The sequence below is a fragment of the Metopolophium dirhodum genome, chromosome 1, assembly GCF_019925205.1.
Source record: "Metopolophium dirhodum isolate CAU chromosome 1, ASM1992520v1, whole genome shotgun sequence".
In the NCBI taxonomy this organism is placed as follows: domain Eukaryota; kingdom Metazoa; phylum Arthropoda; class Insecta; order Hemiptera; family Aphididae; genus Metopolophium; species Metopolophium dirhodum.
In genome coordinates this window covers 89,813,661-89,826,382 of record NC_083560.1, presented here as the reverse complement: position 1 = coordinate 89,826,382, position 12,722 = coordinate 89,813,661, and the positions used below count along the sequence as shown (strand labels likewise).

Genomic DNA, 12,722 nt, shown 5'->3' with positions numbered 1-12,722 from the left:
CTACTACCAAACAATGACGATGAAAAACAAAATAAATATTTTAAAAACAATGGTTCACAAACTAGTAATATAATCACGTTAGGGAAAAATTTCAATAACACAATTAACGATAAATTAAAAAATGAAATATCACAAATCGCGGGTTCATTCATAAAAACGGAAAATGTACCCGGAGACGGTGACTGTGGCGCCCACGCACTACGAATATGCCTTAAACAACATGGTATATATAGAAAGACAGTAGAATTATTAAATATGCTCGGCATTCCTAATTGCAAATCTGGCTACTATCTTAAAGATGACGATCTAGCGTTTATCTGTGACCAATTCAATTTCAACTTATATTTAATACACGAAAATTCCGAATATACAAATGCCATAATTTACTGGAAATTAAATAGGAAAAATATAGGGATATTCAATAAAAATTGCCATTGGACACCAGGAATCATAACAGAAACATATAACCCTCGTCATTTCAATAACATAACAATAAACACAGTTTTTCCTGACTTTCATACTATAGAAGAAAATGTAGACCATTTCTTACACGAATGTTTCGATCGCTTAAAATTATCCCAACAAAACCCTATAGAGAAAAATAAAACCGACAATAATTTTAAAACAGACAAATCCACAATATGGTACTCAAAATTTTGTCAAGACTGCGAATATTTGTCCACATCCAAGGACATACTAGACGACCAAGATGACAGAGAACAGTATTGGAGCGAGGGGGGAAACGTTATGTTTTGCGAAATATGCGGAAACTACATAAGGGAATATCGGAACCGGCCTATACAAGAAGACGAGAAAGCCATAGAAACCAAAAACCAGCTAATTCAACACAAAAATGAAATCAAAATCAACAATGAAATATAAGCGTAGATTCAGATACTGAACGAAAACAAAGAGTGCTATCCATAAAAATAAAATTAGACGGTAACGAACAAAATGCAATTATAGACACAGGCTCAAATATATCATGTATAGATTATTCCCTAATAAAAAATAAACAAGTCACTAAACCCAAAGAACAAATAACTATAACAGGCGCTGGCAACAACGAACTGATACAAATAGGAACAACAGAATTAATAATTACAATCGACACACGCCAATATCAAATCAAAGTATACGTCGTTGAAGGACTAAATTGTAAATTACTATTAGGAAACGATTTTAATATTAGATACAACCTAATAGTCGATTTTAAAAATAAAAACATACAAATCGATAATAATTCTATAAAAATGGACGAAATATGGTACGAACATAATGTAAATCACAACTTAAACATTTATACAACTGAAAGCATCACAAGTGCAACCAACATTAATAAAAATAAAATTAAAATTATATCTAACGAAAATATTACCATAGCTCCAAAGACTAGGTCAAAATTAAAAGTGTCCACAAAAATGCAAGACAAGCAAATGCAATATATAATAAAACCAACTGAGCGCCTACAAAATAATAAAAAAATAACTTTAGAAACTACATTATTAAATAATGATGACGAAGTCATATTATACAATTTCTCCAATACCTATAGTAATATACCAAGAAACATGGTTATAGCAATTGCCACTGAATTAAATACGATTAAACGCGATAAATACGAAATAAAAAATATTAATTCAGACAATAAAATTATTAATAAAGAAAAAATAATAGTAACAAAAATAACAGAAGTAACGGATAAACAAGGTACAATAATACAAATACCTAACGAACTTAGCTATGAACAACGTATAAAGACACAAACACCAATAAACAAATTCAAGCGTTTATTCACCTCAGACCCTTTAGACTTAGGATGCGCACAAGTAGAACCATGTGAAATTAAATTTAAAACAGACAAATCGACATTTCAACCACCGTAATTAATTGAAGAAATCCGGGAAGGTTTCGAAAATCTTATAAATTTTATCAAGTCCCTTGAATAATTTTTCTGAATATTACTTTAAACAAAAACACAAGATTTAATATAACTGTACAAATTTAACTTTCCTCAAGATTTTATAACATGTAATACCTTTTACCTACCACTCGACAAGCCACCGTCGGAGACCAGCAGACCGCTCCGGCCGCCAACGTTCTTTCATTCGATTTCTACGGATTCATCATCAACCATCATTCTCCATTACGTCCCGGACATGCAAATTGCAACACTGTCCACGACGAAAATTTTTCACGCAACCACACTAACCTCGTGTTTGGTATCATCTTTTAACCGTTTTCACGACACTGGATTTTCATTTCGGTTGTTGTGTACGACTATATGATGAGGACACCGCCATGGGCCACCGATGGCCGAAAGGCCAATCCACTGTACACAGTGTACACTACCACTTTAAGTCAACTTCTCAAGCCGGCTGTCACCCACGTTAAGGTTATATAATATATATATATATATATGTTTGCATTATATAATGATTTTAAATCAACGAACAAATTTAATTTAACTACCTTAAAAATTTAATATTTCTACCTTTAATATTCCTCCAGAATTTTATATGTAATACCCTTTTAAGAACAAATATGTAATTTAGCACCAGATTAGTAAAATCAATAGCAAGACATTAGCAGATTTTATACTAACTAAACTATTGTAATATTATAATAAAACAAATTACATTTAAGGAAAAATAATGAAATATTAAAAACATGTTACAAAAGTAAAAAAACAAAAGAATAGAATGTATTTTCAGCATAATCAAAAATTCATGAGTCAACGAGTAGCAACAATCTTCTGAGACAAAGGGCGAATATAATATTTTCTAAGTAGACAATAAGCGTTAAACCAAAAATTATAGAAACAATAGCAAATAAAATTGTTCCATACGAAGACACGAAAAAGACACAGTCCAAACAGAAATTTGAAAAGCAGAAATATAGATATAAGAATAAAAATTACAAATCAAATTCGACAAAACGAAAACAAGCAAGATAATATTCAAATACTTACCTTATGAAATACAAGAAGAGAAGAAGAATTAACTAACACAGAATCAAAGAATGAAATACCATAGAAAAACAACGAAAATTATTGCTATTTGTCGAAATAAAAATATTATACTTCAAACTGTGAACAATCTCTAAGAAAACATTTTTCCACAAAAGGACCAATCAATACATTTTTATAACCTTATATTTATATTTATTTTTTTTTTTAGGCACGCATTATATAATTAACTATTAAAGTAGTAAGATTAAATTATCATTTAAGCATAATTTTATAGTCAACGACGCGAATAAGCCGAGACGGTAACCTAGTAATAATATAAGTTTAGTATTTAATTTAGTAATAAGACATTTTTAAGTAGCAATAGCATTAAAAAATGAGGGCATTTTTTCCAAAAAACAACGGGGAGTGTCGTATATTGCAGACAGTCGTCAAAATAATATTATTTAATATATATGTAATATAGGTGGGAATATTTCAAATTGTAAATTATTGACATAGGTCAGGCCAGCGAAGCAATAATGTGCTGAGGCGACAATAATATTTTCTATATAACACCGCCGTACGCGCAGGCACGGCCCCCGTTGTCGCTGAGTGATTCGGCGAGAACGTAGCTACGACGTGCGTGTGAAACGCCGATCGTAGTACGGGCTAGGCGATCTCAATTTGCTAAGTGTTTTATTTATGTTTGTTTTAAATACAATAAAAGTGTTTCCGACCTGAAAACCCGAGTTAAACATTATTTTAGTCATTCTTACGTTCTTACCTTGTATAGGAACAGCCCCGGGATATACGTACTATGTGTCAATGAAGTTTTATTAAACTGAATAGTGCCAAGGTATATGTAATCTTTGAGTCATTTCAACTAGATAGGAACGAACTAAGAATTGACAAGCGCCTACCATCGTACCTCAACGAGTTAACAGTGCCATTCTAATTAACTATAGAGAGTGTCATTAACTAGAGAATACGAGGGTAAGGCGATAGTTGGTTTACCGCGTATTATCTAATACGGGTGATACCACATCGCTATTACGATAATTATCGACAGAATGTGCATTTTCGATTTTTCCAATTTTGATATATACGTTTTTTTGCGGACGAATAGTTTTTAGCAAATCTAAAAAAACTGTTGACATGCTGGTGAAGTGGTTCAAAAAATTAAAAATTAACTTTCTCTACTTTTTAGTATACCGCCATTTTGCGGATAAACCACACAATTTTGGAAACTAATTTTCATTTTTTGCGGGCAAAGAGATTTTTAGCAAATTAAAAAAACTTAAAAAAATCCTATTTCACTTTTTTGTGTACCACCATTTTGCGGACTAATTTTTAATTTTTACGTACAAATAAATAGTTTCTTAGCAAATCATAAAAACAGTTCACATGCTGGTAAAATGGTTCAAAAATTTAAAAAAATTATATTTCACTTTTTTGTGCACCATCATTTTGCGGATAATTCGAGAAATTTCTCGGAATAATTTTCATTATTTGAGGACAAAATGTTTTTAGGCAAACTAAAAAAGCTGCAAATAATTTAAAAAAATCCTAGTTCAATTATTTGTACACCATCATTTTGCAGATAAATTGCGTAATAATGCGAACTAATTTTTAATATTTACGTACAAATAGTTTTTTAGCAAATCATAAAGAACAGTTCATGCTGGTAATATGGTTAAAAAAAATTAAAATTTACATACTTCATTTTTTAGTATTCTATCTTTTTGCGGATAATTTCGTAGTTTTGTGGACTAATTTTCAATTTTTGCGGACAAATATTTTTTTAGCAAATTAAAAATAACTAAACAAAGAAATTCAAGAAAACCACTGTTTAGTATAGCACCATTTTGCGGATGATTTCCGTAATGTTGCGGACAAATAGTTTTTTAGCAAACTAAAATATGATTTTTTTTTTAATTATTTGCAGTTTTTTCAGTTTCCTAAAAAAAATGTTTGTCCACAAAAAATGAAAATTAGTCTGCAAAATTTCGTGAATTATCCGCAAAATGATGGTACACAAAAAATTGAAAAAATAGGTTTTTTAATTTTTTGAACCATTTCACCATCATGTCAAATATTTTTATGGTTTGCTAAAAAACTATTTGTCCCTAAAAATTAAAAATTAGTCTGCAATATTACGCAAATTATCCGCAAAATGGTTCTATAGTAAAAGTAAAGTAAATTTTTTTTTTGGTTTTTTAAAAAATATTTGTCCGCAAAAAATGAAAATTAGTCAGCGAAATTTCGCCAATTATCCGCAAAATGATGCTACACAAAAAAGTGAAATATTTTTTTTTTAATTTTTTGAACCATTTAACCATAATGTCAACTATTTTGTCACGTGTATATAAAAATTAATGCAAATGAAACTTAGGAGCTTCCTTAATAGCGAGCGTCACCAGTACACACACCACAGCAATACGACAGTAGTATATTACGAACTCTTTTTGGTTATGTTGATACAACGTGAAGAGAAACAAAATAAAAATTATATAAATTTATTGATTTAGCAAAGACATTAGAAATACGTTTGTATAGGATCATGTATGTAATGCGTAGTAAGAGACAGTGAAGAGCGGGGAGAAAAGAGTTGTCCATTGTGCGTGTTGTACGTTGTCACCGTTATAGATGTAGTGACGGAAATGCTGACGACAGTTAATTACAACGGTAAGAGTGGTTTTCGATGCTTCCGCCAGGTCTTCCTGAAACAGGCGAAACAACCCCGGCGAATCTTTTCGTACAAATCGATTAGTAACAGTTACGTATGACACTATTCCGGCATCATATATGACAACTCAGTGTCTGGTTAAACTAGCTGAAGAATTCCGTGAGTATTATCCGAAAGCATCAACAGTCATAACACAGGACTTCTATATGGATGACTTGATGACATGCTGTGACACCGAAGTGGAATGTTGTCGTTTACAGCAAGAAGTTACCATGATACTTAACTCTGCCAAACTACCACTCCGCAAATGGTGTTCAAATTCACAAGCTGTGTTACAGCGTATAAGCAAGAAAGAGCAAGATCCACTTTTCACTTTTAATATAAATGACGATGATATTGTCAAATCTTTGGGACTGTGCAGGAAACCGATCGCTGATGAATTCCACTTCCAAATAACAGATGTACTCAACTGCAATCTCACTAAAAGAACACTGCCATCGCAATTAAACAGAATGTTTGATCTGTTAGGATTTCTCACACCGGTACTCGTCAAAGAAAAAATTATTCCTCAAGCAACTATGGCAACTGAAACTGGATTGGGATACACCGTTACAAGAGGGCCTTCAAATGAAATGGTGTTCATACTACGAAGATCTACAAAGTCTCAAGAACTTGTCAATACCATGAAAGATTATATTTAGCATAAGTCAAAAACTAGAAATACATGGTTTCTGTGATGCATCGTTAGAGGCTTATGGCGCCTGTATTTACGTCCGATCGTTAGGAAATGATGGGATTTGGCATTCACAATTGTTGTGTTCGAGAACTCTAGTAGCTTCACTGAAGGGTGTAACTATTCCCCGTTTAGAACTAAATGGAGCACATTTGTTAGTACAGTTGATTGTCAAGATCTTTGATAAATGGAAGATAAACCCGCAAGAATTTCAACTTTGGACTGATTCCATAGTAGTATTATCCTGGTTGAATAGCGACCCTAGGTGGTTAAAAACATATGTATCGAATAGCCACACAAATATTAGAGGTTTCCATTCCTTCTCAATGGCTGTAAAAACAGTATTATTATATTAATGCGTTAAATATGAGGTTACAATTAGATTCACGCCCCCAGTCATGAACCGAAAAGCAATGTGAAGCATATTACCTTACCAAAAATTCAATTGCTTACCTTTGACGGCGACCTTTTTAAATGGTGTACATATTGGGACACATTTGCATCGCTAGTCCATGGGAATCCAAACCTGTCAAATATTTGGAAGTTCCACCACTTACTCTCGTCCGTGTCAAGCACCGCCGCTGGTATAGTTCGATCGTTGCCATTAACAAAAGTTGTGATATTGTATGGGACAATCAAACTGCCTTTTTCCGACTTCGCTAACAGTAAGTGGTTGTGTATGAACTGTCTCAGTCCCACGCATAAGACGGATGAATGCTCGTCCAAGGTCCAAACATGCCTGTCGGGATTGTTCGGGGAAACACCTCTCACTAATGCACCTATTCTCACGCTCCAAGAAGACCCCTGCACCGATAGCTACCACTGTTTCCCTTGAACAATCCATTAGACCTAGCGTAGCTCCAAAACAGTCAACTTTCGCAGGGTTGAATAGACCACTTCTGTGGTGCAATCTAGATTAAGACAGTCCCTATATGGGCCCATGCACTTGAATTTGACATAACCAAATCGACACTTCTGAAACCACAAAAATTAATAGCTCTAAGAATCGCTATGGGATATAGAACGGTTTCCACACAAACCATATTAGTGGTCGCCGGTATCATTCCTGCACATCTGATGGCAATGGAAAGACTGAAATCACACAAGGATAGGACTAGAAAAGATACATCACGAGAAGAATCTTTCACAAAGTGGCAGTACGAGTGGAATGAAGCGGAGGCGGGCAGATGGACTAGAAGGATGATACCAGACGTGAAAAAATGGGCAACAAGGAAACATGGAAAGATCAACTTTCACCTGACGCAAATGCTCACCGGGCATGGTTGCTTCCGGGAGTACTTACACAGGTTCAAGAAAACGGCGGACCCTATGTGCGTGGACTGCTTTGCTCCGAGAGACGATGCTGAGCACGCAATCTTCCATTGCGATCGATGGTGGCGGCAGAGACGGGACCTAGAGGCCAAGATGGAAAAGGCGCTGGAGCCAGAAGTGATGGTGGACTTGATGCTGAAGAACAGAGACAACTGGAATGCGGTCGGATAATTTGTCAGTGGCATACTTTCAAAGAGGGAAGAAGAGGAAAGAGCACGTCAAAGGGCAGAAAGATGAATATGCGTCATTTCAACGCGGCAATCTTGACGCACGTCAAATGGACGCAGCCATTTGGACGAACGACAATTGGACGCATACGTCATTTCGACGCATGCAATTTGAACTCCACCACTTTTAGGCGCAACTCAATTTTGACGCAAAACAAAAATATAATTTAATAAATTATTATAATATTAAGTAAACTAAAATAAAATAATACGAAGTTGGTTTTTTTACTATAATATTATTATATATAGTATAATATATTATATACTGTAATATTATTTATAAATACAATATTTATAACATACATAGGTATTGGCCAATTTCAACGTAAAAACCAAAGACTTTTTGACCGATTACCCTGTAATCTTTATATTGTAGTTTGTTAATCTTTATGGTCACATAAATGGTACACATTTTATCATTATCTTAGTATTACGTTTTTCCGTTCAATTATACCTGTACATTAATACAAGTTTGCGTTAGTAAAGCAGTGAGTCGTACGCTTTTAAAAATTATTAACTAACTATACCTACATCTGTTATTGTGCTTTACATATTTTAACTTCTAAATTAAAAAAAAAAATTATAACATGTTATTGGAGTTTGTAAAAAGTCAACGGGGAAAAGATCTCCTTGTTCATGGTGGATTTATTTATAAAAAAAGATAGAGAAGATAAAGAAAAAATGATATGGAGATAAAACGAAATTAAAAATTGTCCAGGACGACCGCATACAATTCAAGGTACCTATATATTATTTCTTTATGTATTTATTCTTATTTTTCATATTTTGATGATGCCAGACACAAAATTATTATAAATAATTGATTATAAATATAACTTACTCGAATAGTTATGGTTTTTTTTATAAGAACCTACATATTGTAAATTATTAGTGACCATTTTTTTTAACACTCAATTGTACTTGTTGGAGATATAATAAAATCCATAGATCATAATCATGTACCAAACGTTGCAGATATTGAAGCTAAGAAAACTAGAAATCTAATAAAGGAATATGCAACAACAACAGTAACAACTACAAGAGCTATACTGGGAGAAACGTCAGCACAGGTTAGGTAATTTATAATTTTTATATATTTTATAAATAATTTAATATTGTTCGTTTAATATTGTTTTAGTTACCCTGTGCAGTGGTAGGACAGCTACCGAATATTAAATGCTTGAAGAAAACAATACAGCGGTCTAGAAAAATGGTGGAAGCCAGTCCTTCAAACCCTCAATCATACAATTTTGAAATTCCAAATAAATTCCAAATTACGTTAGACAGTGAACAATTTTTATTATTTGACAGTGGCGATAATGGTAATTATGACGTACGGATTCTATTATTTTCAACAGAAAAAAGTTTAAACGTATTAAGAAATTCGGATCATTGGTTTTCGGATGGAACGTTTTCATCTTGTCCAAATTTATTTGGTCAATTATATACGATTCATGCAGTTTACTCTGGTGAAATGATACCGTTAGTGTATGTTTTGTTGCCCGATAAAAAAGAAGTAACGTATAATAAAATGTTTCAAGCATTAAAATCCCTTAAGTTTGATTTATGTCCGAAATCATTTACAACAGATTTTGAAAAAGCAGGAATGAACTCTATCAAAAATGAATTTCCAAGTACAGAAATACATGGCTGTTTTTTCATTTTATTCAAGCAGTTTGGCGAAAAATTCAAAACTACGGATTGACAAAAAATATATAGAAGAGGGTAAAGTATACAGTTATTGGCACTTTAAGCAAAAATTGAATTTAAAAGCATTTTATCATTAATTTATTAGTGATTAATATATTTGTGACCTCCTTGATTATAATGAAAATATTGTAATCTATGATAATCTGTAATCAGATTTTAAATCCATTTAATATATATTTTGTTTTTAATACTTTAATATAAAATGTCCAAAAACTACAGTTATTGGCACTATAATTCAGTTATTGATTTTTAGATTTCAGTTATTGACACCCTCTTTAAATTGTTTATTTAATTTAGTTAATTGTTATAGGTAACCTAAGTAGGTACTTACTAATTATTTAGGTAATTAAAAATATATAAAAATAAAATTACTTGAAAATTATAGTTAAAATGTACCTATCGTTTAAATATAATAATTATATAAAATAAAAATGTTTATATTATACCTACCTTTCAAACTCCAAATGCAACAAGTGAATATTTTACTTAATAACACATTATACCTATTTGAGTACTGCTTTGAAACATGTACAATTGTTTTTTATAATAGGTAGGTATGTAAAATAAGAACAAAAGTAAAAAAAAATCAATTCAATTTGTTTTAATAGTAATATAATAACAAAAACCATAAAATAAAATCAATCACAATTTCTTTTTTGTGATAATATAAGAATAAAAAATAAAATAAAATAAAATTAATCACAATTTCTTTTTTTAGCAATATAATAATACAAACAGTAAAATAAAATCAATCACAATTGCTTTTATAAATAACATCAATAACAATTTTTTTTAATAGTAATATAATAACAAAAACAGTCTTAAAAAATCAATTACAATTTTTTTTAATAATAATAAAATAACAAAACCAGTAAAATAAAATCAATCACAATTTCTTTTTGTGATAATATAAGCATATAAAATAAAATAAAATAAAAATAAATCACAAATTCTTTTTTGTGTTAATACCTTTAAGAATAAAACAATACCTAACAATAAAATAATTTATTAAGCAGTTAAAAATTCCTTAACACAAAAAGTCTCCGCTTTCAAACCCCTTTAATACTTGAATGTTATAAATGTATTTATGTAGATTATTGACCTAACTCTTTTTGGCATACATTACAGATAAATAAAATTGTTTCTTTTAAACCTAAATCACAGTATTCTGTAGAGTTTAAACATTTTAAATGGTATTTGTGTGAACAAAACTCACACTCAATACCAGTATGGAAACTTGTTATAATATCATTACATTTTAACCAATTTCCTTCAGTCTTATAAAAAGTATTTGAACTAGAATCATCATAACTAGAGATCATACTATCATTTGTAATCTTTTGAGGTTCATTCTGAAGACTACCACTTGTAATAGTTTCTATTTTTTTTTTAGGGTTGTCACTTTTAAAAATATTTCTAACAATATTTGGCTTAGTTATACAACGTTTATTTACAGACTTACTTGTTTTGAAAGAATTTGTTAATTTATTCTCAAGTCTTTTTTTTCTATATTTTCTTTTTCATCTTCAATATTTTTTTTTTTTGCTTCCTTTTGTTCATACATATTTTGCCACATTTTAGAAGATATTACATAAGGAACTCTTTCAGTATTTCGTTTTCCTTTACGTTCAGGTGTTTTTGGCCATAATAAACATTCGTCTATTGGTGATATTTGTAGTTTTTTTTTTTATTAAATGGTGTTATTTTATAATCATCTTCAGATTCTTCTACTAATTGTTGATTTAATGTATTTGGAATGGCAAAATTATTTTCTGATATCATGTAAATGGGGTTTTGCTCGATTTGCTTGTTGCTTGGTTTACTGTTCTCTGTATTCAAATTATTTTTATCATCAACAGTATTCATATGATTGTTCTCTATAGGTTCAGTTTCTGGCAGTAATTGATCAATTTCAGTATTATTTTTGGATCTTATATAAATACTTTCTTCATCTACTTGAACAAAATCATGATCCATAAAACAATAATCATCATACATATTTATTGTTCCAATACTATCTTGAATTTTTCCAACTTAAGCCAAATTATCCATTTCATTATTATTTATATGTATTTTAATATTGTCTTCATGTTTCTTTTCTGTTTTACTTTTTATCAGTTTATACAATTTGAATAATGCTTCTGATTCTTTAGACAGAGTTGTTGGTTCTAAAGTAAAGTCAATATTGTTAAATTGTGTTACAATTTCAGAACCAACAACATCACAAAATTCATTTAGGTCCAACATTTCACTGGATAAGTTATTTGTGAAATCAGCTGGTTCAACTACAACCTGTTCTTTACCAAGACATTTACTAAAATTAATATTATCCGGATTCCATGGATAAAGCCCACATGCTCTAAACCCATTTTTTAATATATCTGGTCTTATAGTTTCATTTATGACTTTTTCAAGTATTGGCGCAAAATCTTTTTTGGTTACTGCACTGCTTAAAGAATTTTGCTTTCGCCATTCAAAAACTCCCCTTTTCCAACCCTCTTTTAGAGGACGGAAAGCAGCAACGTCGGCTGGTTGTAGAATTCTTGTTGAATTTGGATAAAGGGCAATTAATATTATTTGCAAGTCTGTACAAAGCTTACTCAGCTCATAAGTTAGATGACTTTTGTGGCCATCTACGAATAAAATCACTGGTAATTTTATATTATTTGATAACAGAAATGGATGAAATATGTTTGCAACAAATTCATAAAAAGTTTCAGACTTCATCCAACCACTTTTCGAATGTCCTATGCCCCAGTTAGAAGGTACTGAATTTATAATATCTTGAGGTATTCTTTTATAGTTGAATACAACCATTGGATGACACATAACTCCTGCAGCACTAAACGTAAACATGACAGTCAAATTTTCTTTAGAATTCCCTACAGCAACTTCATAAACATCCTTAGAACCCTTGGGAGCTAATACAGTTTTAGTTTTTGGACATAAAGAAAACCCGGTTTCATCACCGTTAAATATTCTCGAGGGGTCATTTAAAATGTCACATAAGTTTTCTTCTTTCAAATACTGGTAAATATCATTAAACCATTTTCTGATGTCCTTTTCACTTATACAAGCACTTGC

General features: G+C 31.2%; 2 protein-coding genes across 2 annotated transcripts; both read left to right on the top strand.

Annotated features, from left to right (window-relative positions):
- The first annotated feature begins 7,380 nt into the window (after window positions 1-7,380).
- On the top strand, window positions 7,381-7,872 carry LOC132944658 (uncharacterized). The gene has a single exon (XM_061014125.1). It carries the CDS (start codon window positions 7,381-7,383, stop codon window positions 7,870-7,872), a length of 492 nt encoding a protein of 163 aa, XP_060870108.1.
- Window positions 7,873-7,934: 62 nt separating this feature from the next.
- Window positions 7,935-9,633, top strand: LOC132944648 (uncharacterized). Its single transcript, XM_061014114.1, has 3 exons — window positions 7,935-8,034; window positions 8,904-8,998; window positions 9,067-9,633. The coding sequence occupies exons 1-3, from the start codon at window positions 7,935-7,937 to the stop codon at window positions 9,631-9,633; spliced, it is 762 nt and encodes a 253-aa protein (XP_060870097.1).
- Window positions 9,634-12,722: the final 3,089 nt, after the last annotated feature.

Excerpts from the sequence above, each read along its gene's own strand:
- LOC132944658 (XM_061014125.1), top strand. The coding sequence starts at position 7,381 with ATGGGATATAGAACGGTTTCCACACAAACCATATTAGTGGTCGCCGGT.
- LOC132944648 (XM_061014114.1), top strand. The coding sequence starts at position 7,935 with ATGAATATGCGTCATTTCAACGCGGCAATCTTGACGCACGTCAAATGG. Across the intron at positions 8,035-8,903 it reads CATACGTCATTTCGACGCAT|ATATTGAAGCTAAGAAAACT; the intron begins GCAATTTGAACT and ends CAAACGTTGCAG. Across the intron at positions 8,999-9,066 it reads TGGGAGAAACGTCAGCACAG|TTACCCTGTGCAGTGGTAGG; the intron begins GTTAGGTAATTT and ends ATATTGTTTTAG.